General features: G+C 35.4%; 1 protein-coding gene across 1 annotated transcript in view; it reads left to right on the forward strand.

The window, feature by feature from the left end:
* The first annotated feature begins 13167 nt into the window (after positions 1-13167).
* LOC150094731 (cell adhesion molecule Dscam1-like) overlaps positions 13168-27307 on the forward strand; it is a 158163-nt gene continuing 144023 nt past the window's right edge. Inside the window, exon 1 of the mRNA XM_090411652.1 lies at positions 13168-13249. Within this exon, the coding sequence (XP_090267778.1) occupies positions 13168-13249 (82 nt within the window). The remainder of the gene's footprint in view (positions 13250-27307) is intronic.

Genomic DNA, 27307 nt, shown 5'->3' on the forward strand with positions numbered 1-27307 from the left:
AGGTTTTGCAGATATATCAGATTCGAACGGACGTGGTTTGTGTCCAACAATAATGGAACAACTGGAAATATGTAACATTCCCATTGAAGACATGCGAGGTCAAGGGTATGAAAATGGGCAAATATGAAAGGGAAAAAATATGGGCTCCAAAATTTGCTTTTGAACAAAAATCCTCGAGCATTTTACATGCCATGTGCTGCTCATACTCTAAATTTAATTATTAACGATGCAGCCAAAGTGAATGCAGATACAATTAGTTTCTTTGCAATTATTCAAGAAATATACAATTTCTTTTCATTCTTTTACAAACGTTGGGCAATCCTATTAAAGTTCGTAAAAAAACTAACATTGAAACAGCCATCAAAAACGCGATGGGAAAGTAAAATTAATGCAATCCGCCCTCTATGATATCAGTTAGGAGAAATTTATGATGCACTTTTTGAAATTTTAAATAATGAAAATTTTAATAAAGAAACTCAGCATGAAGCATAAACACTATGTGCTAAAATAAAGGACTACAACTTTATTTGCTCTCTTATAACTTGGTATGATTTACTTAACAGAATAAACCCTGTGAGTAAAATGCTTCAAGACAAAAATATGAACATTACACTTGCTTTAGAATCTATCGAAAACTTAAAAATATTCTTACAAGAGTATCGATCAGATACAAATTTTAAAGAAGTTCTAAAAACGGCAAAAGAACAGTGAAAAGGTGGATGGAGAACAAGAATTTAAAACTGGTACAGAAGTTTGACGACAAAAGAAGACACGACAATTGGACTACGAGCATCATGACGAAACACACCACAATTGCCAGAAGATAAATTTACAGTGAATGTGTTTTATACACTTATAGACGTTGCAATGTGTTCGTTAATAGAACGTTTTGAACAACTAAAAACATATGATAATTTCAATTTCTTGTATAGGTTACTACAAATTAATAACGAAGTTTTACGAAAAAATTGTGACGATTTAGAGATTCTCTTGAAGGACTGCGACAATAAAGGCGTAAATGCAATAGAACTATATGACGAGTTATGTGCTTTCCGGGATATTTTTCGGAAGGATAATTTAAATATTCAAAAGCCCTTTCGATATTCTTAATTTTATTGTGTCCAATAATTTATCTTTCCCTAACTTTTCAATTGCTTTAAGAATACTATTAACCTTACCTGTTAGTGTAGCGAGCGGTGAACATTCCTTTTCCGAGTTGAAATTGATTAAAACCCACTTAAGAACAAGCATGTCACAAAAAAGCTTGTTAGTTTGGCATTAATAGCTATTGAAAATGATATATGTGCAGAATTAAATGTTAAGACCGTTATTTCTAATTTTGTGAATATGAAATCAAAAACCTTGAAATTTTATTATTATTATTATTATTTTCGGGCTATTCCAGGGAGTCCTTAGACTCATCGAGGGAGGCACTAAACATCATGTCCACACAACTATACGACATTCTCACAGTATCTATCATACCTTGCCTTGAACTCGCTCACTGTCATAGCACCCACAACAGACCCAGGCAGCTTATTCCACTCATTTACCATTCTAAAAGTAAAGAACCCAGCTCTAACACCACTGCTAACCATACTCTTGTCCAGCTTCCATAGGTGTCCCCTAGTTCTCCCACCACCAGTCCTGATCTCAAAAATATCCTCTGAATTAATCTTATAGAATCCTTTTAGCAATTTGAATGTCTCAATCATATCACCCCTTTTCCGCTTATCAACCAGTTTCTGCAACCCACAAATCTTCAACCTGTTCTCATATGGTTCATTCCATAGACCTGCTATCATCTTAGTCACTCGTCTCTGGATCCTCTCCACCTCCTCCCCATCAAGAAGGAACCGAGGTGACCAAATCTGGGCACAGTAGTCAAGATGAGGTCTTATTAAGGCTCGGTACAGAGGTACAATAACTTGCTTGTCTCTGCTCGTTAAGGTATTTTTCAACAACCAAGTGAGTTGATGAGCTATTTAGCTACTAAACTTCATCTGCCTATCCACCAACACTCCCAAGTCCCTGGCCTCATCAATCTCTTGGAGTACAGTTCCACCCATGTGGTATACTGCTGCTAATCTTTTCACCCCAAAATGCATAACCTTACATTTTGTCACATTAAATTGACATCCATTCTCTTTAGCCCAGAACTCCAATCTATCTAAGTCATCCTGCAAGACTTTGACATCTTCTGCATTCACTATCGCCCTCCCCAACTTTGCATCATCAGCAAACAAATGAACTGTTCCACTTAGATCTTTCCCTATATCGTTAATGAACAGATTAAACAGCAGTGGTCCAAGAACAGAACCCTGCAGCACACCACTAGTCACAGTCCGTCTTTTGGACTCCACTCCTGAATAAACCACTCTTTGATATCTCTCCATCAACCATCCACCTATCCATCTCACCAACCCTATATCCATTCCCATATGTTGTAGTTTACAGATTAGAATTCCATGTGGTATCCCGTCAAACGCCTTTGCCAGGTCCAGCAGTATCACTGTAAACCCATTTCCCTTATCCAGTTCAGTTGTCACCTTGTTATAAAACTTGAGCAAGTTACTCAGGCATGATCTACCCTTTATTATATATTTTAATAAAAAAATTTCAAGTATATTTATGTAATTTAATTTATTTTCTGTTATTCTATAAAGATGTCATTTTTTGAATACTTATATTAAATGTTCTAATTATTTCTGAATTCTTTTCTTATTTTCTCATCTATTTTGAGTTCCTTTTATTTTTCTAAAAGATAGTTCCACTTATAAAAATTATTTAAAAAATTTTACAAGTTACTAAGAATTTAGTAACTTGAAAAATGCAAGAATTTTTTAAACTTTAGTTCAAATAAATTTTAACTTTAATTAAAATTCATTTTAATTTTGTTAGCGATTCGGGTCAGTGAGAAGGCTATAATCTCTGTATTATTATATTCAACGATTAAAGTGAAGTGGCTTTATCAAAATTTGCTTTAACTTTTGAGCATTTTTTGAATATTCTGGTTTTTAACGATTAACCTGCCTGGCCAACAACCCCCGTTTTGTTACATTTAGCAAACCAACGTGTGGCTGTTCCGTCAAAATTTATTTAAGAAATTTCAAATAATTAAAATTTTTATTATTGTAAAAGAACCACACTCTCCTGGATCGTTACAAGGCGCTTAGATAGAAATTGGCGCCAAAGACCCTAGCGCCGGCTCTGACTGTATTAACTTTTAGAATACCGTGCTCAGTAAGTCTGGTCATCTCATATCGCAGGAATCTAATATGCCATTAATGTTCATTTCGAGTAGATTCTAATATACCAGGAGTGTTCAACCCGTCGATCGCAGAGCGATTTTTGGTCGATCTCGTGTGTATTCCTCCTGACTTACAAATTTTATTAAAACTGAAAACATAATATTTTATTTATTATTATTTTGTATTATTTTTAATTCACCTTAAGTGTATTGCTATTGTTTATTTATTTTTCGTTAAAATTGTCAAATCAGTAATTTTCTTATAAGTCCGGGTAAATGAATTAATTTGGATCAGTGGAAGTCAAATGAGCCGAGTGAATACGATTATAAGCAAAGTGTAAAACCTCGATTGTAGCTTAAATATTAAATATTTCAAAGCACATTACATCGATTTTTTACTTAGGTTAAGTCCCATGTGAATATTGTAAAAAAATAAACTTTGTTCATCTCAGTATAGTTTGTATTAGATGTTTTTATAAATAACTCTTTTGAAGCTAACTGTATATACTGCTTTAATAAGAATATGTTAGAGTGTTAAAAACAGAGGCAATGTTTTTGTCCCCGAAGCTGTACATGGTGGCATTAGAAAGATTGTTATTGAAACTTGTATGTATGAGAAAGGCATGCAGGCTCTAAGTATAAACATCTCCAAAATCAGTCAGAAAGAGTTCACACAACTTTCTGATGGCCAGCAACTTACAATCAAAAGAAAGCGGAGGAGAAACAAAGGCATGCCGAACTTGAAACTTAAGATGAAAGACTCATACTGATTCTTTGGAGGTTGCCAAACTTCATGCGAGGTCTCAGAGGAGGCCTAATGAAAAAGGGACCGAAGCAAGCACAAAAGGGTCCCGGTTTTAGAATTGCTGTCAAAGAGGAGGCCGCCCAGTCTAGAGTCACCATCAGAGAGACTTCCCGGATCCACATTTCTTGAGAGAGGAGTTTCCCACTTCCAGAAAGGAGCTTCCTTGTTCGAGACTTCGCCAGAGAGAGACTACTTCTATGCCGCAGACAATGTTTAAAATTGCTGAAAGGAAGAGTTCCAATTGCATTTTCATTACAATTTGATGAATCAAACGAATTCACTGATATTGCTCAGTTAATGGTATTTATTCGCATGGTATTTCAAGATTATTCAAGTAAAGAAGAACTTTTGAAAATTATACCATTATTGGGAAGGACTAGAGGAGAAGACATTTTTTCGGCATTTGATGAATTTGTGAAACAACACAAACTTCCACTTTTCAAACTTGTGTCTATTACTACTGATGGTGCTCCTGCAATGATAGGTAATAAATTAGACTTCATTTCATTGTGTAAAAACGATGACAAATATCCAGATTTTTAACATACCACTGTATTATTCACCAACAAGTACTGTGTAGTAAAAGATTAAACACAAAAGATGTTTTGGATATTACATTTAAAATTGTAAATTCTGTTCAAGGAAAAGCCATGCAATGGCGGTTATTTAAATTACAGGCAGATGATGATAGGGAACTTCTGTTGTACAATAATGTTCGCTTATTATTCACCAACAAGTACTGTGTAGTAAAAGATTAAACACAAAAGATGTTTTGGATATTACATTTGAAATTGTAAATTCTGTTCAAGGAAAAGCCATGCAATGGCGGTTATTTAAATTACAGGCAGATGATGATAGGGAACGTCTGTTGTACAATAATGTTCGCTTGCAATTTTTAGAAAGATTTCTTGTATTAATTAACGTTATAAAAAATTTTCTTGATGAAAAAGGAGATATTTATCCACAATTGAGTGATAAAAGATGATTGTTGCACTTATCATTTTTAGTAGATTTCTGTACGAAATTAAGCAATTTAAATCTAGAATTACAAGGTAGAGATAAAAATTTAATTGACATGTTAAGTTCAATAAAAACTTTCCAACAATACATACTTTTATTAAAGAAAAATATAAATGACTGTGAATTTAGACTTCTCCCATATTTATTAAAATTTTTTGAACAAAATCAAGAAATGCTTCACTCTGATTTAAAAGAATTTATTCCGGAAATAGAATTAGTCGCAGAAGAATTAAATTCAAGATTTAAAGATTTTAATAAAACTGAAATGATTGTATCTTTTATCAATAATTCATTTCAAGAAAACTTGAACATTACAGAAATTTCAAATAAAATTAGTGGGCTGTTTGATATAAACCAAGCTGAAGTAGAACTTGAGATAATAAACATTCAGAATAGTTTACATTTGAAATCAATAAACAATGATGCCATTTGGAAGTATGCACATGAAAAATTCTCAATATTAACTGATATTGCACGAAAAATTCTGTCGTGTTTCGGATCGGCATACTTGTCAGAATCCGCTTTTTCAAATATGAACGTCATAAAAAATCAATTAAGAAACCAAATTATAAATGATCATTTGGATGATTGTCTGCGATTGGCCACTTCTTCATATCAACTTGACTATCAACTTTTTTAATCAATCAGTTGTTTTTTCTAGCTTTGGTTTTCCAAAATAGAGAAATAAATATTTTATTCCAATATATATATTTTTTTTTTGTTGTTGTATTAAAATAATTAAAAGTGATAAATTAATTTTTAAATACACAAATAAAGTTTTTAGTTCTGTATTTTTTTTAGTTGTTTATTTTTAGTTTTTTATTTGTGCGTAATCAGATATCAGGTTGGGGGAAAGTGATCTATATAAGAGAGTAGATCGCCGAATAACTTATATATAAGAGAGTAGATAGCCGAATAACTTTTTATAGTAAAAGTAGCTTGCATAGTAAAAAAGGTTGAACACCACTGCAATATATCATTTTGCATTTTTTAAAAAATCACAATAGCAAGGATTCATACACTTTAAGGTAAGAGTGGATCAAGATAATTTAATATAATAATTTGTGTTGTCCTCCCCTCCAAAAAAGGGAGGTGAGGGCACAGAGAGAAAGAGTAAGTGATGTTGAACTTCTTTAATAATTTTTAGAACTATGAGAGGTAAGAATGTCTTAAGAATGGATATGGATATCTTCAAGTGGGAGATAAATTTCATCACAAGTGACACTAGCACCCTGCTTAAATTTTCTTGAAAATGTTCAATGTTTAGTCTCTAGTTTTCTCATGTTATCTAACCCTTAGTCCACTCATGGTATTAATATAAATGAACTATAGGCTATAACAGTTTCATTGGTGTGATTCACATTTAAAAAAAAAAAATCAAAATCTAGGCACTCCCTTCACTGACTAGTTTTGTAGCTATGAAATCATTCTTCTCCAGGATGTCTTGATTTTTGAACAACTCCTTAAATGACATGACCCTTGGCTCTTAAATGCAAACTACAGATAAAAAGCTACAAGACTATTTTATGAAGGGACTGGCTAGATTTAATTTTCATCTCTCTCTGTGTGTGTGCGTGCGTGCGTGAGTGATAGAGAGAGAGAGAGAGAGAGAGAGAGAGAATTCCATCCATGAAGCCACTTGTATTAGTACCAGGTATAGCAATTGCCTCCAAGAAATGATAACCAGCCAAGGCCTCTGACAAAATGTCCAGTACTGACTTTCTCATGCTGCATCTGGTATTAGAATACTGAACAAATAAGGATGGAATAGCATTTTGAGACTGGACATTTTGTCAGAAGGTTGATCATTATGTTGAAATGCCATTCTGGCTGGTCATCTGCTGTTTTCATCAGGGGAACCAGGATAAACATTGAAAAGTCAGCTACTGGAACAAACACAGCCTCAACAGAATTGAAGATAGTCCCATCGATATAAGAAGTATCATTGGAAAGAATGGAACTCACTGAAGAATTAGAGAAATACCATCTCAACATAATTAGCATAACTGATATTACTGGGTTATTAAAAACTAAAATATATCAGGTACTGCTAAATAATAATCACAGGATGTTACATGCAACCAGCTGTAAGCAGGGAAAGATAAAGAACCTGGCTCTGGTATTCAACACCAAACATGAAAATAAACTTCTTAAATGGCAGATAAGTTCAAATAGTGATGTGGACAAATTTCAAAATGGAAAATTGGATAATGTGACTTATCTGTGCCCACAGTCCCTCAGATGTAGATTTGTTCATTAGAGAGGGAAGCTTACATAAAGAAAAAAAAAAACTGATTCTTGTTATTATTTATTTATTATTATTATTATTATTATTATTATTCAGGCCTCCATGGAGTCAAAAGACTCATCGTGGGAGGTCCTTCCTAAGAACATAAAGTCTGTCAAGACTCATCGAGGGGTGGTTAATTTATCCCCTTCAAATCCTGGGGACCAAATCTGAGAACAATAGTCCAAGTGTGGTCTGATCAGAGTCAACGGAATGATAACCCTCTTATCTCTGCAGGTCAGTACAATTTATTATTTGTGACACCTCCAAGGAGTCTGAAGACTCATTGCAGGAGGACACCTGCTGTACAATCTCCACTCATCATCTCCACTACTATACAGAACCTCTACTACCAATCACCTACATGAATGCCATCTACTGCCCACCACCACCACCACAGCTAGTATTTTTTGTCTGTAAATTGCATGTGTGTTCTGAAGGGCTGATTTGTCTGTATGCGGGATGAAAAACCCGAGTTTCCGGGAGAAAAAACCCGCAGAATAGAAAATTAATCCTACACATATATAAAGAAATATTTTGGAAAGGCCAGCCTGGTTGGCTGAGTGGTTAGTATATCCACCTCTCCAGCCAAGAGGCTGCGGGGTCAGATCCAGCCTAGGCATGGATGTTTGATTGTCTTTCACCTTCATACAGTCATTCATACAAGTGAATAAACACTCTCCCAAGATGGACTGGGCCACCATTGGAGTAGTAGACCCAACCCTGCTGTAATGGGAGAGGCCTTCACCCTGTAGTGGGTGGAAAAATAGGCTGATCATCATTTTGGAAAGATGTAAAATAAAGGAAAAAAAGAGTAAAGCTGATAATAGTCGTAAATACCTGTAGGATTTCCTTAAACATGGATTAGCTATTAGTAATACTATGTACAAACATAAAGTGTGCATAAATTTACATGGAGAGAACACACAGGAAATAAGTTTTATTGACATTGTTATTTTTGGTAGTGATGTCTTCAGACTGATTCATCATATAAGAATATACAGGGGATTTGAAATAGGAAGTGATCATCACCATTTAGTTTTGAGCAGGATAAAAATGAATGTCACATTAAAAAGAAAAATCTACACGCAGGTTTTAAAAAGCACTAGTCAGCCAGCTGTTAGAGGTAGAACAGTAGACTGAAAATATGCAAGCATTATTAGATTAAAAAAAAAATACAAATTTATAAACTAGAATCAGACCTTGGAGATCAAATGGTAAAATCTCTCAAGGAAACATTAAGTCTGTGATGCATGTGGTGAAGTTATCTTTTTAGATAGAAAAATCAGATCTTCCTGGTGGATTTGGAAAATTAGCGACAGTCTTGGAGAAGAAGAAATAATGTCAAAATTTCCTGACAGGTAAGTCAGTGTGTGCCCTGAAAGAATAGAGAGATATAAGTGAAGAGAGCAAAGCTATGTTTAAAAGTAGCAAATCAAGTAAGCATATTTGTCTTCTATATGCTCACTTGATTTTGAAATCAAGTAAGCATGTAGCAAGCAATGAAAAAGCTTGGATGTGGAGTTAGATTACAATTTGCAATACATGGAATTTTCAGTCCTATCTATGCCCTTTTTTTTTAAAGGGCATAGATAGGATCACATCTGGTGATTACATAAACTTAGGAGATAGCTTGGAGCAGTGCCATGATATAAGAATCTGCAAGGAAGGAATGTCAAGAGTAAATGATAAATAATTAAGGGATGTTTGAGAGAAGCAGTTCGAGACTCGGGAAGTCTGGTACTGCTATAAGTGATTTATCAGGAAGATAAATCGTAATAGTTAAATAGATACTCAGAATCAGGAGGTGCAGAAAAAAAAAATACTGTGCAGGGTATATGCATATACTGAGGGAAAGAGTGATCAGCAAACTCAAGATTTGGATAAATGTAAGTAAGCATGGTAAGGAAGGCACAATCAGATTACAAGCAAAAATTAGTTGAACAGGCCTAAGGAAATCTCAAAGAGTAAAAGAAAGAAAGAATTCCAATAGAAGGATAATTTTAATGCATGCTGTTAGAAGGGAGGGAGATGGGTTAGAGAAGCAGAACAAATAGTCAGGTTACTGAATGCTCAGTTTACAAGAGTTTATAATGATGTAGATGATACTGCAGTGAGAGATATGATAGGATTAATAAGAATGTAGAAGAACAGAATAGAAGTAGATGAACTAGCAGTGCTTAGAATATTACTGAATCTTAATGTTAATATGACAGGATTAGATGGGACATAAACCCATATATTACAATAATGCATAAAAGAAATTGACAGTACCTCTTGCTGGATTTAAGAGGGTAAAAAGCACCATTGTATAAAGGTTTCAAGACAGAGATATCAAATAATAGACTGATCACTAACCCATATATTAAAACTAACCTATATATTAAACCCATATATTACACGAATGCATAAAAGAAATTGACAGTACCTCTTACTGGATTTAAGAGGGTATAAAGGTTTCGAAACAGAGATATCAAATATCTCTGATCACTATCTCACAAGTGGTGGTTAAGGTATTCAAGAACTTGCTTAAAGGCAGAATTCAGGAATGGGTGGATAGAAATATGATACCACGTGGTGTGCAGCATGGCTTTGTAAAAGGTAGGTCTTGCCTTTAAATAATAAATTACAGAATAACCACAGTAATTAACTTTAATTAAATGAAAGTACAGATATTTGAACAGCACATCATCAGTGTGTAGAACCAAGCAACCAAAGGAACTGGATTACAAAGTACATGCAGAAGTCGGTGGTTTACCAATTAAAAACTGTTGCCGCATGCTAGAAATTAGTATTAATAAATAATATTATTAAAAATTATTTTTGATGGTTACATATAAGATAAGAATCTCTAAAACTTTTGGGAGAGAGAGAGAGAGAGACAATCGTTCTGATTCAGATTTGGTCAATGTAAAAGTCTTTGAAAAGGCATTCATATTTAAACCTGCATCTATGGGAAGACGAGCTTTATCCCACTGGATATTTTGCTTAGTGTCAATATTATGTTGTGCCAGACCAGACTTTTGAGGTTTCATGTATTTGATATAATAGTGATGATCATTAATTCTTTTTTTCTAAGAACGGCCTGTTTGTCCAAAATGATGTTAGATTACATTCACACAGCATCTCTGGTAAACAGCAGCTAATGATAGAGGTGCCAATTTTTTTGTAGATGGCAACAGATGAGAAATTTTGTTAATTGGAAAATATGTGGGAATGAGATGATACTTCTTCAAAATCTACCAATTGGTTCTGAGATGCTAGAAATATAAGGGATTGAAACCCTGCAGTCTGTTGAAGAATCCAGAGGTGTTGGAACATAGGAGTCAATTATCTGCTGGATTTGATTAGGGTTGTGACCATTAAATTCCATTAATGTTTTGATAGTGAGAAGTTCTTGCTTGAAGGAGAGGAGCACACAACATAGTATTGATACTAAACACAATATCCAGTGGGATAAAGCTCATCTTCTCCATAGATGCAGGTTTAAATATGAACACCTTTTACATCGGCCAAATCTCAATCGGAATGATTGTCTCTCTCTCTCTCTCTCCCAAAAGTTTGGGAGATTCTTATCTTATGTAACCATCAAAAATAGTTTTTAATAATATTATTTATTAATACTAATTTCTGGCATGTGACAACAGTTTTTAATTGGTAAACACTGACTTCTGTGTGTACTTTGTAATCCAGTTCCTTTGATTGCTTGTTTCTTCACACTGATGCTGTACTGTTATTTTCAGTACGAAATATATGTACTTTCATTTCATTAAAGTTAATTACTGTGGTTATTGTGTGATTTATTATTTATAGTCATGTCACAGGTACCTTTAAAGATTAGGTCTTGCCTTAATGATTATTAGAAACATGTAAGCGAAAAAAGTTTCAACACCTTTATCAAGCCTTTTCAACTTAAGGCTGAGTTATCTGGTCTCATATGAAGGTGGCAAGGTTTTCCTTCCCAGAAATTTTGGTTTTTACATCCAAAACAGGCAAACCAGCCAGAAGAAGAAAAAATAAATAACCTAACGCCTTTTTGTTCCCATATAGGGAGCAGACGAGGCCGTTTTAGCCCTATCTAGCTTTTGGAGACTAGGTGGGCAGTTCAATCTCCACTGGTAGCCAATCAGCAATAGCTGGCCCAAGGCTATCACTAATTAATCAGTATGCAGTGAAGGAGGCAGCTAGTAAGTGCTGCCATCTCATGGTCCCTAATCCTAACACAATATTTTTCATGTCTGAAAACAGTGTGGGTGCAACTGCCGATTTTCTTGAGTTTACGGGACAAAAAACCCGAGTTTCCAGCAGGAAAAAACCTTAGAAAAAGGCTTAGAAAAATTTCCTCTAGTCGGCGACTAGATTTGAACCACCAAGTCTTTTTTTCGTGTGGTCAAGTGCCGTAGAATGCAAATGGCATTTCTATTGAGCTACACAGGCTCCGAAGAACAAACTCAATTTACATAATCAATAAGGTTTATAAGAAGCTGTTACTTATCTATAGCAGGCATTTTGAGCCAAACAAGAAAAGAGATGATTGGAACATCTCTTTATTCAACAGTAGATGGAAATTAGGCCCTTAGTTCTTAGCATTGTCCATTACAATTTTAAGCTCTTCGCACTTTTAAATTCATTGTTGCTATTTGCATACCATGTCAGACTGTTTGCACTCTGAGGATGCTAGGTATAAGTCAGAAAAATATTAGCAGCTGAATAAGTGAATAAATATTTTATTTATTTTCTTTGTGTCATGAATTAAGCTGTGAAAAATCAAAGATATCATACTACCCATGCATATAAAGAAAAATAAAATCGAATGAAGAATTAGAGACATTTACCTATTTAAGCTGTATGCTTAATGAAAAAACTAAGAAAAAAAATGGTGGTGGTTGAGGAGGGGGCTTGTGAAAGAAAAAGCCAGATATAGCCCAATTTACAGTTTTCAGGATCATTTTCATTTTAAAACAGAAAGTCAAGAATTTATGGAAATGTAACAAGGATATAAATGTATAAGTTTTGTGTAGATCTGGAAAAGTCATAAGATACCAAGATATATAATTGGTTACTGCTGTAGGCCTGGAGGAATATATGTAGGGGAGAATGTGGATGGCATGCATTGGCAATTAACACAAGGAGTGCATGAAGTAGTTATTATAGGAGGTTTCAACTATGAGGATATAGATTGGAAGAAATGTAATGGGATGAGAAAGAAATAAGATTTATACAGGTGCTAAAGTATTATACTTGGGACAGCTTGTAATGGAAGGGACTCAGAGGTATTACCCCCATTTGGGAAAAGTGATCATGTGGTCTTTACCTGGGAGATTACCATACATGTGGCTTACAGAGTAGGTGATTATGACAAACTGAGGAGCCACCTTAGAGTAGTGCTATAGCATAAGATTCCAGAGGGGGGAGGGGGATGTTATTAGTGCATGGGATATAGTCTAGGAGTATTTGAAGAAAGCAGTATCAGGCTTTATACCCATAGTCAGGAAGATAAACCAGATAGGAGTGAGGTTAAATGACTGAATAGCATTTAAACAGAGTTGTTGAAAAATAAAACATTTTGGAGGGTACATAAAGAGAAAATATCAGCAAGCTCATGAGCATTATGAGACACAGGCAAGGAAAGGTAACCAGTAGGGTAAGGAAGGCTAAAACAGATTACAAGAACAGACCAAAAAAACTGAGAGTTTTGTTATGTGATGAATAAAAGAAATAACAAATGGGGCTCTGACAAGGCTAATATTGCCTCCTCATAAGCATATCTTCTCTAGTTGGAGAAAATTCCTACTAGACATCTAGATGGCATTGATTTCATCACCTAGTGAACACCACCCTGTTTACTGGATGCATGATATGGCTTTATCCATGTTTCATGTTGAGAGTAAGATCCTTGTCTCTGTCTTCCCTTCATACCTGCAGTGTGCTTGTTGACCTTGCTTAACACACCCTAATTAAATAGGAAACCAGCTGCTCCTCTGTTCAAGGGTACAGCAGCAACTGGTTTCCATTTCCACAGGCCAGCCCCTAGATGGTACATAGGACCAACCTGATGGTAATGTTTCTGAAGTTTATAGATTAGCTGGAGAATATCTTATCTTGCCACTGCTGACTCTGCCAGGAGGAAAATGCAAGCATATCAGCATGCATGGAACATGACACTATTGAGGTCATGCTTAGAACTGTAGTCTAAGTAATCTTTGTATAGGAGTTATGCCTAGAAGTCCTTCAAACCTGCTGTATGCCACTGCTCTGTTAGTGTCCAACGCTATGCCAACCATGAAATACAACATAATAACAGCAGCAATGCAGTTAAAAAATAAATAAACACCTACAAATTCTGACAAAAAAAAAGTTACATTGTTTTTTACATACATGTCTGATTCACACACACATGAAAGGTCACAAGACCAGTAGCAGATTAGTGTCATATGTGGGCAAGAGGATAAGAAGAAAGCAAGAATCTGTTCAAATTTTGTTTGAACAGCTGAAGGTTGTATTCTTTTGGAAAGGCAGAATGAGAGAGGGTATTCCAAAGAACAAAAGTAGATGGCATGAAAGAGGTCGCAGTGAAGCTGGTTCAGTGAGTTTCGAGATGGACCATAAAAGGATTGCTTTTTTCCTTAAAAGCAATTCAAGATATAAGTGTTCGAAGTGAAAAATGGTATTATTAATAAAATAATAATAAATGGTCGGGGTGCTTAAGGGTCAAAGCTGTATAACTGAGAGGAGACCTCCACATAGCCTTTAAAGGAATGCGGAGAACCGACCAGGGCTTCTGACCTAATATCCAATCCTCACCTTCTCGTGGTGCACCCTGTTGGGTATCTACTTTGATACTGAACGAACGAGGATGGGCTGGCAATTTGGGATTTAGCCGACCAAATTGTATTCTTATTGGTTAAACCAAAATAAAAAATGATGGTACAACATGACAAAATTTCATGCCGGCTGGGGCATCGCCTGGTTAAACAAGGCCCCCGTTGTTTTCGCCAGGGAACCAGGGCGAACAGCGAAAAGTCAGCTACTGGAACAAATCTGAAAACAAACCCCAACTCAACATCACCAGATGTTGGAGTCTTGACAAGTAACAGACTGATTTGGAGGAAAATTGTAGATAGGAAGTTAGTAATGATGTAATTTTTTCATGTAGTACTGTCATATCCTGTACACCCCTTGAGGGTACATGGCAGGAATTTGATGATGATGATAGGTTAATAAATAATTTTCATATTGAAAAACATCAATGCAAAAAAAATTCTCAGTATGTTATTAATAAATTTAATTATTCATTGTGGTGTACATGTTCATAAACAGCTATAGAAAGTGTAGTGTAAGTCATAGTGTGGAGAAACCAATTACCATCTTATGGCATCGCTCCTGTCCTTTGTGATTGAATTGCCTGCTTCCTCTGTACTTGTTTATTGCATATCATGGTGAATGGTTTTCTCTCAACAGATTTCTGTATTAATGCTGTGGTACCTCACGGTTCTGTGCTTTCACCCTCATTCTTCATTACCGCATCAATGATTTTTTTCTCATTAACCTCAAATCCTATCTTTAGTTTTTGATGAACAATATGCTTCATTCCTCTTTTCCATAAATGAAATCTTGCATTGCTCAAATGATTTGTTTCCATCAGTGCTTAAAAACCTGATTTCCTCACCATTCTCAAATGGATGTGAAGATAATCTAGTGAATTTCACTGCTATCAAAATGGAATCCTGTCTTATTTCTTAGAAGAAAGATCTTGTATCACTCGTGTTGCTTTTAATATTTTAATCACTAGTCAGGATCACTTTTCTTTTCTTGAATTGACTTTCACATTAGTATTTCACCTTAGTATTTTCCTTTCAACCACTACTACCTCTCTCTCTCCTACATGACTCTTAACATTTCATAAAGAGATCTATCCTCCAACCTCTTAGAATATTCCTCTCACTTTTTTGCTCTTTCTCTGCTTTGGATTGTGTCTTTTGGATATATATATATATATATATATATATATATATATATGAAAAATTAGTTTTGAATGACTATAATACCGAGAATAAAAAGAATAAAGTTTAATGCTGAGATACTACTAGTTTCGTTGAACAAAATTCAACTTCTTCAGGTATCAGACAAAGAATTATGTCTCTGTTATTTTACATAATTCTTTGTCTGATACCTGAAGAAGTTGAATTTTGTTCAACGAAACTAGTAATATCTCAGCATTAAACTTTATTTTTTTTATTTTCGGTATTATAGTCATTCAAACTAATTTTTTCATAGCATTATCTACCGAGTAAATATGTACGCTAATATATATATATATATATATATATATATATATATATATATATATATTCGCTGCTTGAAAAGAAGTCAATGCAAAATTGAACTGGCGATGCCAGTTCAATTTTGCATTGATTTCTTTTCAAGCAGCGAATATTAATAGTTTTCAGAAGGGCTTGATAAATGTTCAATTATTTGCTGGTGATATTGATATACAGCATTTACAGGGTGATATTTGCATAGACTGGAAGTGTGGACAAACGATAATGGTTATCAACTCAATGTTAATAGGTGTAAGATATCCAACGACATATTATGGTGTGATTATGCTTGGAGAAACTGATAAGTATAAAGATCTTGGCTAGCCGAGTGGTTAGCGTATCTGCTTTCCAGCCAGGGGGCTGCAGGTTCGAATCCTGCCAAGAGGATGGAAGTTTGTGATTGTCCTACAAACCAATTACCATATATACTGCTGGATCTGTGTCCTGGCACGGTATGACCTTTGATATCTTTGCGTCATAAAAATCAAATAAAAAAATCGGAGAACTGCGATGCTGAAATGAACATCGCCATATAAGGATAATTCATTTTTACTTCTTTACAAGGCTTTGGTAAGACTGCAACTGGACTACTCTGCACAGGCCTGGAGGAGGGGGGGGGATAAGGAAACCATGTACCTTTCTTTCCTTATCTCTTCCAGGTTTGGAGGAGATAAGGGTGCCAGGGTACCAAAACTACAGTTATCTAAACTAAACTAATTATCTTCATTTTTGTAAAAGGCCAATGGTTCTTATCTAAAATAGTAGTGACATTGACGAGAGAGCGAACTCTTTGAAAAATTAAATCTCTAAACAGTTTACTTCCGGAAAACATCAATTTGCCATTAGAAACTTGACAATTTTTGAAAGCAAGCAAGGTATTTGCAGAATATAGTTCCAAATACGTGGGTCGCATTGAGAATTTGTTGACAATTCCTATAACGGTAGCAACAGCTGAAAGAGGTTTTAACAAATTAAAACTTATTTAAACATATTTTGATCAACAATGGGAATGAGAGATTAAATTCTTTAGCCTTCTTATCTATTGAAATGCTGTTGCTCAGAAAATTAGACATTAGCGAAAGAATAAAAGCTTTAGCAGATTTAAAATCAAGAAAAAAATATCTAAATGATAATTGATTAAATTAAAATTACACTGTAAAATCAATTTTTGCTTGTAATCATTTTTATTTGTTTCTTTATGTAGTATATCTAAGTGAATAAAAATGATAAGTAGAAATAATGAAGTTATGAAATGAATAATTTGAAAATACTCAGATTTAAATTAGTACTTAAGTATATATATAATATATTAAAAAAAAAAAAAAAAAACTTAGGGCATCACACACGGAGTCTGGCAGGGGCGCGAAATTATCTTGGCCCACCTCTGGCAGCAGACCCTGGTAAACAGGAAAAGGGATATGATAGCGGTCTGTAAACTGCTGAATGGTATTACAGGATACTGTCTGATGAAATTTTCGAAAGTACGGAGAGAACATGAGGATATCCATGGAAATTAAGTTTGTGCATGGTTAAGAAAGGGGTAAAAGTTACATTTTTCTAAGAGCAGTGAGAGCAGATTGCTTATAGAAGTGGTGAGGGCATCTACCGTTAATGAGTTTAAGAGATGGTATAACGGGGTGAGTGATGTATAGCCTCCCTCGATGAGTCCTTGACTTCCTAGAGGCCTCAGATAATAATAATGATATTGCATAGGTCAGATCATAAGAAGGGACTCTCATACGAAAGTTTGCTTAAACCTTTATACTAAAATCAGTTCAAATACGTTGGAGATATTAGGATCACATGGCCGAATTTCTCTCTACTTTTCCATTAAAAATCGCAGTATGCTAATTGCGTAGTTTATAGTTAAGGTTTACTTTTTATTATTATTTTTTAATGTTAATGGTTTTGTCCATGATTTCGGAAGGAATTGGGAAATATCCGTAATTTGATAATAAGATTTGTCGCCATACTTTGGAAAAATTATGTTCTTGTATCCACACTACAGGACTATGAAAATACCAGTGGAATAGGAGAAAATGCGATTAACTCAGAAGGAAATATCTTCAGAACAATCGTGAAATGTTATCAGGATGTGGAATCTTCTTTGGATTTCCAGTTTAGATTATTTTAGATTATTCTTCTTTTCACTTTCTGGGGAATAATCAAAGGGGAAATAAATTGAGACCACTGCAAGAACTAGAGGGAAAGTACGTAGCTGAGAAATTGACTTTTCTTATGGATGACGCTGCAGTAGAATCATTGAATGTAAATGAGTTAGAAGCAGGGTTGGACAGAATTACGGTAGACATGAATTTTATTTGATCATAATCTATTTCCTGCTTTGGGACCTTCAAAATAGATTTTGAAAGTATTCGATGTGAATGTGTTTAAATTTGTAAGCAGAGGAAAGAAAAGAAAGTCTGTCAATAGACTTATTTTTTCTTTTGAACAACTATGACGTTTTTTTTTTTTTTTAAGAACCAACGCTTAGAAAAGGGAAGAGAATTTAATACGAATATATAAATTTTGAATCCTAAAAATGAAAACTCGAACAACCACAGAAAGGTATAAAAATCACAAACATCATTCCACTTGCTATTTTTATGCATCACTGTATGGGTATCAAAATTAGATTATGTAGTGCCTAGATAGTTCAAGTATATTGTTGATGTTGTTTGTTTTCTGTGTTCCAATGCATAGAGTAGAAACAATATCCACAATAATACTTAGACCATTACCGAGGAATAATTGAGATCAGGAGAGTTTGGAGAGTGGTTAGAGTTATCTAGTTTTATGTTTAAGCACACGTGAACACAATTTGTATAAACTCAATGATGACATTGAATGCATGGACATTTTTACATGCAGAATTTTTAAGCATTACAATCCCAGAAAATTGACTTCACTATTTCAAATTTGGAATTGTAGAAAAAAAAACGTTTAAAGAAAGAACATTGAGAAGTTCAGTGTGGGTTATGCTATTAGAGAATAATATACAGATAAACGAACTCGATGGCACATAAAATGTTTATCCAAAGAAGATTAACAAGAAAATATTCCAAGTTGCACAGCCTGACGCAAGGTATCAGGACGAACACATGCACAAATGCTACTGTTTGTGACAAGTCTGTATATATAAAATACTGTATATATAAAATGGAGAAAGTGAAAGTAGCATCGATTAAAAAAAAAGTTGAAAGTTGAATTTCTGTTAGAAAGATGAACTTGGAAGATGAATGTCATAAATTGCAGATGGGAGTAACTGCTGCAGCAGCGTGTACGATACCGGTGCAAGTTTCGGAGATAGCATCTCTCCGATTACTGAAAATTCAAGAAAACCATGTGTTCAGTTTAACAGTCACGTGATTGACGCCACATCCATTGAATTCAGCCATGTGACACCAAACTAACTAGACGAGAAAACACTGTGCACATAAGAAAACAGAAAATTTCAAGGGAAAAGAAATAATAAAACGCAAATCATCTCATAATACATAACAAAATACGATTAATAAGACAAATGTATTGAGAGAAAACAAGAAAAACAATGTAAGTTATATAAAAACAGGCAAACACACTTCATTTGCGTAAACAACCTGATTTCTTCCTGCAATCGTGAGGTTTCTAGTAACACATGGGTATAGCATAATTAGTACAGTATTTCAACAAAACGAAAACCAAAAATACAAACCGTTTTTGTTCTCGACTAATAGTTAAATGATCAATGGGAGAGATGTTCGTGAATTAACTGAGTACACTGAATAGTTTTGCGTGCTGCCCAAGCAATGAACGGAGACAATTCCTTATCTCCAACTATTACCTTTCCTCAACTCAGATAAACATTGTCACCATTCAGAGAAGTCACGCATATAAAGTGAGAAATAGGTATGTGCTGGCAAACGATGTTCTATTCTGTGTGGGACATCTTTACCTAACCACTCCCCATTTTCGATACGGAATAAATTTGTGGCATTTATGTTACAAAATCAGGTGACAGAAGTAACTATATCATCTCCCGACTGTCCAGTCAGCAGCGACATATATATTAGTCTCTATCTGGTATTTGCTTCAGCGTGGAGTGACTAGCCTCAGTAGCTCAGTCAGTAGGCTATAGACGACTCCCCTTTGGTCGGAAAGACTTGGGTTCGATTTCCGTCAGTGACGTCAGGAACCTTTATCTGGTCTCTTTTGACTAAAGGTGAGTTAGCCGGTTTCATACGGAGGAAGGGATTTTTCGCCCCCCCCTCCCCCAGAACAGGCAAACTGATCCCTTGAATACACATGGATTACAGTCATGGATAGGTGGGGGGGGTTGATGAAAGCAATGGTGAACTACCCTGTAAAAATCTCACCAGGAATACTTTGTGGGCAACGCCTGCAAAGTCGCCTACGGTCAGAAACGACTGAAAGGGGTATCCAGTGGAGTGACTAGTTGGCATCACCTCATTTTGAGAAAACTGGACATTTTAAAAAATTTCCAAGTGCAGTGATTTTCTTTCGTCATTCTGGATAGGAAAAAGGTACAAAGTTTTGAAATTGTGAATAAAAAATAAAACATCACTTTACACTGTCATGACAAAAACCGGCGCTGAAAGGCAAAATGTTTATAAAGTTCACTTAAATGCCTTTAAACCGAAGAAGATTCGGAAAGAAAACTGACTGAATTACGTTTCGTGACTAAAAAGGCTAACAGATTTGAATCAGAAGACAAACTAATTTCATTTGCGCAAGACATTCATCAGGTGTAAAAAAACGCAAAGAAAGAAGCCTACGTAAGGCAGAAGCTACAAAAAATATCTATTTTAGACATTGGTGATCTACCCTGTGCATTTCCCTCAGTTTTGGCAAACCATATCCATTAAATGATATTGATTAAATGAATACAGTCATTTCTGATAGCAAAGAAACATGGCGTCCAGTACGCATCATCTAATTTCGGTGATGCTCTTATTCCAATTGGACGATACACGGCTAGCGTGCTTTTGAGTAACAATAAAACGATGTCAGCTAAACGCAATCACTTTCTCTTAATCCCAGTTTGTGCCGTAACCATTCATAAATCTCAGTAAAGACTTTTTGATTTGATTCTGTATAAATATGAAAAGAACGAGCAGTCGTTAGTTTACGTCGTCTTGTCCAGATAAATGATATAAATGGACGCTACATCGTTTCTCCTACTGGTGATAAGACATTTATCACGGACTGAAAAATGCGCAATCGACGGTACCTCTCTAAATGGAGCTTGAAATATTAGCGAGTAATTCATTGAGAACCATACAAGACTCTTTACTCGATATCACTGCTCTTCGAAACTTATTTGAATAAGTTTCGAAGCGATTCGTGGGAATCTTTGGGAATCAATGTCAGCAATGCATGGGAATCTTTGAAAAAGTGCTTGAATGAGGCGGTATCTCAATGTGTCCTTAGTGTTCGAAGAATAAATAAGCTGGGAGTGAAATGGATGTGCAGCCTTATTAAGCAAGAGATCCACAAGAAGAAGATGATGTGGAAAGAATATCGTGAGAATAAGAGTGAGAGGAGTTATTAAATATATAAAGCTCAGGCCAGAGAAGTAACAAGTATTGTGAGAAAAGCTAAAACGGAGTATGAAAAGAAATTGACCATGCATTCTAAAAGATTTTTATCGTTATGCTGCAAGCAAAAGAAAGAATGAATGTGGAAGAATAACTTTATTGAATGCAGATGGTACAGGAGTTGCATAACCTGGATAAGAATTTGTCAATTTGCTAAAGGAATGTTAAGCTGAATTGGCTAGGCCTTTCACACATGTGTATAACTTGAGTCTCAGCTCAGGAATGATACCAAAGGAAAGGAAGGAATGTATGATAGTTTTCCATTGCACAAGGATGGTGCAAAAACTGATCTGTCTAACTACCGGCCTATTAGTATCTCTGGTGTGATAGTGAAGATTTTAGAGAAGTTGGTAAGAACTCGCATACAGAAATGGGTAGACAAGCATTCTATACTCTGCAGGGAACAGCATGGGGTTTACTTAAGGAAGGTCATGTTTTAGCAATTTGCTCATATTTTATAACAATATTACCAAGTTGGATAAAGGGAATGGATACACTATGATAATGTTGGATTTTTCTAAGGCATTTGATAGGATACCACATGAAAGGCTGTTGCATAAACTGGAGAATATGGGATTGGAATATAAACTCTTGACTTGGATTAGGGGATAGTTGACAGACAGATACCAAAAAGTGGTTTACAGTGGGTGTGAATCTGCCAGATTTAAGGTAACCAGTGGTGTACCTCAGGGTTCAGTCCTTTGGCCATTATTGTTCAATCTATAGATTAATGGCATCAAGCAGGGTCTATCCTCAGATTTGCAATTGTTTGCTGATGATGCGAAGATAGGCAGGGCAATCAGGGATGCTACTGATATTCAGCAATTACAAAATGATTTGAATAGACTGGAAATTTGAGCAAATAATAATGGCTGTCAGTTTAATGTTAGTAAGTGTAAAGTTATGCTCTTTGGTGTGATTAGAGTTCCAGCAGCATATTATATTAGTGGGGGTTATGCTACAAGAAACTGAACAGGCAAGGAATCTTGGTGTATTGGTGGATAAGAATTAAAATTTAAAGGTCACATAGCAAAAGTTGGAAATACAAGTCAGAGGATAATTGCTAAGTTGAAGCTTATCTTGACATGGGATAAGGAAGTAATTTTGCCTCTTTATAAGGCTTTGATAAGACCACACCTGGATTACTGTGTGCAGATTTGGTCTCTCAGAACTCTCACATCTGTTGTCTCTAGTCTTCGATGAAGTGCTTTATGTAGAAAGTTTTTTCAAGGGGATAAAGAAGCTGTGGAAAGGGTACAAAGAAGAATTGCAACGATTATATCTGGATTATGGGATTTAGATTATGAGGACGGATTGCGAGTATGTGGATTGCAGACTCTGGTTAACAGGAGAAAGAGGGGTGATATTAGAGAGGCCTATAAACTTTTGAATGGTTGTTATAGCATTTCAAAGGATGAAATGTTTCGTTATATATGGAAGGCGGGGAGAGAACACGGGGGGCATCCATGGAAGTTAAATTTGTTCACAGTCAAGAAAGGGGTAAGAGCTAGGTTTTTCTCCCAGAGAGCAGTGAGTGAGTGGAATAATTGCCCTTAGGGGCAATGAGTGCATCTAGTGTAAATGAATTTAAGGGAAGGTATGATAGCTGGGTTGGGTAGTTCACAGCCTCCTTCGATGAGTCCTGGACTCCCTGGAGGCCTCAGATAATAATAATAATTATAATAAGAGCGTCAACTTGCCTAACTACAATAGCGGCAATACAAGTAAAACAAGATTATCAACGAGCTGATGGAGTTGCAGTACGCCGAAACAAGAACAACAGTGCGCACGTTATTATTCCCCATCTCGATATTATTTACTGACAAAAGACGAGAATGTCTTCAGGCTGGGTTAGGGAGATATTTGTACCGCTCTTCCCCCCCCCATCTTATGGACAAATTGTTCTCAACGTGGTCATATGCATTTCTTCAAACCAATGAAAGATATTACAGTTTTCATTCACTTCCTTTTCTGCCTAAGGCAGAAAAGGAAGTGAATGAAAACTGTAATATGAAGAAAGATTATCAAATACCGATGATTCTTGATCGCGACTTCAACGTTCATTTCATCATCGTCATAACCATCACCATCACGTTCTTGATATGTACCCCCAAGAATATAATTTCTTGGCATTTCTAATTTATAGTATTTATAGTATAAATTTAATTTATAGTATAGTATAAGTATAAAATTTATGGAAAAAAAAACAACAACTCAACATCTATCTCTAATCCAGAATATTTTAATGATAAGTGGCACCAGGACAGTCGCCAGATTAGATCGCTCCTGATGAATTATAAGACAAAAATATAAGAATAATCTTCAATTGCTATTTTGTTTTTATTACAAGAGAAACATTAATGCAAAACGATTACATGATAATATTAATTAAATGTTTACTCTACGGGGATATCGCACAATAAAACTTTTTATAAGCTCTTCTAAATTTAAATTATAAGCTATGTCCGCTTCTATCGCTATAGTTACTGGACCAACCAATCTTTCTTGGGTCATTGGTGGAGTTTGCAAATAATTTTTAATCAGTTTAAGCTTGGAAGAACTTCTTTGCGAACTTGCTGCGCTAACAGGAATTGTTAGCATCTCGACGGCGCCTACCGCAATATGGCTCAATGGGCGCCCTTATTAAGCCCCGCCGTAAGACAGGCTGCCTCTATGCTACGCCCTGTCGACGGTACTGTGTGGCACCTTTTGACTACTTCATCATCAAATTTCCAGATATGTACCCACAAGAGGTGTTCGGGTTAATATGACAGCACTACATGATTAAGTTGTCATTATTATTAATTTCCTATCAACAATTTTCCTCCAAATAAATCTATTACTTGTGAGCACTCCAATATTGTCATATATAACATTCCGTGCTTCTGACCGAATCAATTTACCTAGACCTTCTTCCTCTGGGTCTCTTTCCTTCCATCTTGCCATCAAACACCCGTTTTGCTAACCCTTCTTCATCTATTCTATTTGAGTGGCCATAACAGATTAGCGCTGCTGACACATTCTTGAATGCTAATAATGTCAAGTTCCTTCCTAATGTCTTTATTTTTAATATGATTTTGCCATTGTTGCCATCGGTTCACTCCCTAATTTTCTCAGAACTCTCACATCTTTTGTCTCTAGTCTTTGATGAAGAACTTTATGTGGAAAGTTTTTTTACCTTGGGTATGCTATACGCTAAAGATACCAAACAATTTTATAAACTTGGTTTTAATCCTTTTTCCCAAGTAAGCAAACAAGCAGGTAAGTCAAGTTTGCACTTGAAGTATTTTCAGGTCTGAGACAACTCGTGGTAAAGGTAGAGTAAGCTCTGATCACTTTCCTTAGTATCTCCCATAACGCAAAGCATATCTATGATGCTATGCATTAAGGGTAGGGACACTACGCAGACCTGTTTCGATCCAGACCCAGACCTTTTGAAGTGCTTTATTTCCAACTCAACTCTCAGATCTCGAACTTAGAACTGCTTTGAAGACCGTCTTGTATGCTGCTAGTTTGGTGTTTTGGCTAATTTCTGTCTTCTTCCATATTCATTTATTCATCTAGCTGCCCACCATACCTGCTTTGCTTATTCTGTTGTCTATTTCGAGATTTAACCAGTCATCTTCACTAAAAACTCTGCTAAATAGCCGAAATATTTTACTTGTTCTGTAGGATCTTCATTCAGAAATGCAGCTGAAGTTTTCTCTGCTCCTCTTATTTTCATAGTTTTGGTCTTAATTTCCCTGATCCTTAGTCGCAACAAGTTTCTAAAAGAGTTCGACCTCACTATTAACAGTGAGCCTGCTTTGCAACGAATACATTTTATAATATGAATAATAAATTAAAAATAAGTTTATACCTATATACTTCCTGATATCGCCGTGCAACTTGGCGCGAGTCATCATGAGTGGGGATAACAAAGTCGACTTCATCCGACGACAACCGAGATTTGGGCGCACTTTTGCAGTCGCGTTCCCTCGTCCGTCTTTTAATATAATTCAATAACATCAACTAGTATTTTCAGAGGATATATATTTGTTAAAAATAATTTCAAAAATGGGTTCAAGAAAACGTAAAATTGCAGATGAAGGAAGAAGGTTTAATGATGAATGGCTAAATCATAAATACTTAAGTTTTTTTCACTCACTATTTTCTCTTAATTAAACGCTTGGCGTTTAATTAAGAGATTAAACGATTAATTTAACGAAAAATTAATCCGATTATTAAAATATAAGTGGAATGTAGCCCGCGAGTCTGAAAAGGTTGCCGACTCCAGTTCTACAGTCTCATCCAATAGCACATTCAGGATCTAATCTTGGGGGGGGGGACGAGCTGAGTAGACGATTTGAGAATACACACTACGCATCGCATACGACCTATGACTGAGCATCTGAAATGATCGCTAATTCATAAGTAGTATAGAAACAGAAGACACGACACAATAAATAAATAAAAAGAAAAGAATTTTAATTAGAAAAAGATTTTTGGAAATTTTCTAGTGTTTTTCTTTTTCTTTTGCTTTGGGGGAAGGGTTCCCTGGCCCCCCCCCCCTCTGGGTGCGCCACTGGTCTCATCTTTCTGATCGCATAATCTGCATTTGCTGTTATTATGGTTGACCAAAATTTTTGCTTTCATTGCATTAGTTTGTAATGCTTGTTCTTGAGCTGGAATAAATCCTTCTGTTTCTTTTTTAATATGTCCATATTGTAGCCATTGCCATGTCTTGTTCACTTCAATTTTGTCCTCAGTATCTCGAAGCAATTGGCCATGCAAAGGTTTATTTTTCCAGCGCACATATCGGTTATTTTGCTGTTCCTTTTTCCTAATCGGATTTGTTTCCTGTTGCTTTTAGAAGGCCCTCTTGTGTAATTGCGTGAAGCATTTGCTCAGAGCTATTGTCGATGTAACTTTTTAAGCAAATTTCTTCTTCTTCCACAGCTATCTCACTTGCAGCAGATCCCGTCTACCTATTCTCCTTGGTAGGTACAACCAGTCAGCATCACTTCGTGGATGTAATGCATGATGCATAGTCATTAATTTTCTAGTTTTGCGGTCCAATTTGTCCAAGTCTTCTTTTGTCCAATCCATTATACCGGCTGTGTATCGGATCACTGGTACAGCCCAAGAATTCATTGCTTGCTCTAATTGTGTTTAATTAATTTAGTTTTGTTTTCAGAAAATTTCTAACTCTTTTGATATATTCTGCTGCTGCCTGTTGTTTAACTTTCGAGTGGAGAATATCACTGGCTTCTAATATTCCTAGATATTTATAGTGTTCGTCAGCTGAAATTGCTTGCTAGTCTCATTAATTTTTCCACGTTTAATAGATAAAATTGCACATTTATCTAAACCAAGTTCCATTTTAATGTCCTGACTGAAAATAAGAACTGTGTTCAGTAAAGAGTTTAATTGCTGGGCCGATTTTCCATAAAACTTCAAGTCATTCATATACAATAGATGGGAAATTTTAATAATATATTTAGGAATTTCATATCCAAGTTTTGTTTTCTTCAAAATCATAGACAAAGGTGTCACAGAAATGTTGAAAAGCAATGGTGACAAGGAATCACCTTGGAAAATTCCACGTTTAATGCTAATATCTCCGAATCGTTCATTATTGACTATTAAAGTTGTTTTCCATGATTTCATAGCAGCAGCAGCCAGAAAGGAACATATGTTTTTGCTAATTCCAAATATCTGTAGTGATTTTAGAATCCATGAGTGTGGGAGGGAGTCGAATGCTTTCTTATAGTCTATCCATGCCATGTCTAAGTTAGTTTTTCGTCTTTTTGAATTTCTGAGAATCATTTTATTAATAAGGATTTGGTCTTTTGTTCCTCTAGATTTTTGAAAATTGCTGTTTTGTTCAATCGGATAAATCTGATAAGTAGTGGCATATGGAATCTGCTATGATGCAGTGAACAGTTTAAGCATAGTTAGTAGGCATGTTATTCCATAGTTACTTGGGTCTGCTCCCTTATCCTTATCTTGCATGAAGAGAAACGCGCGTCCAGTTATTGTTATTAT

The sequence above is a fragment of the Typopeltis vanoorti genome, chromosome 21 (assembly GCF_054136105.1).
Source record: "Typopeltis vanoorti isolate ZY-2024b chromosome 21, IOZ_Tvanoo_1.0, whole genome shotgun sequence".
Lineage (NCBI taxonomy): Eukaryota > Metazoa > Arthropoda > Arachnida > Uropygi > Thelyphonidae > Typopeltis > Typopeltis vanoorti.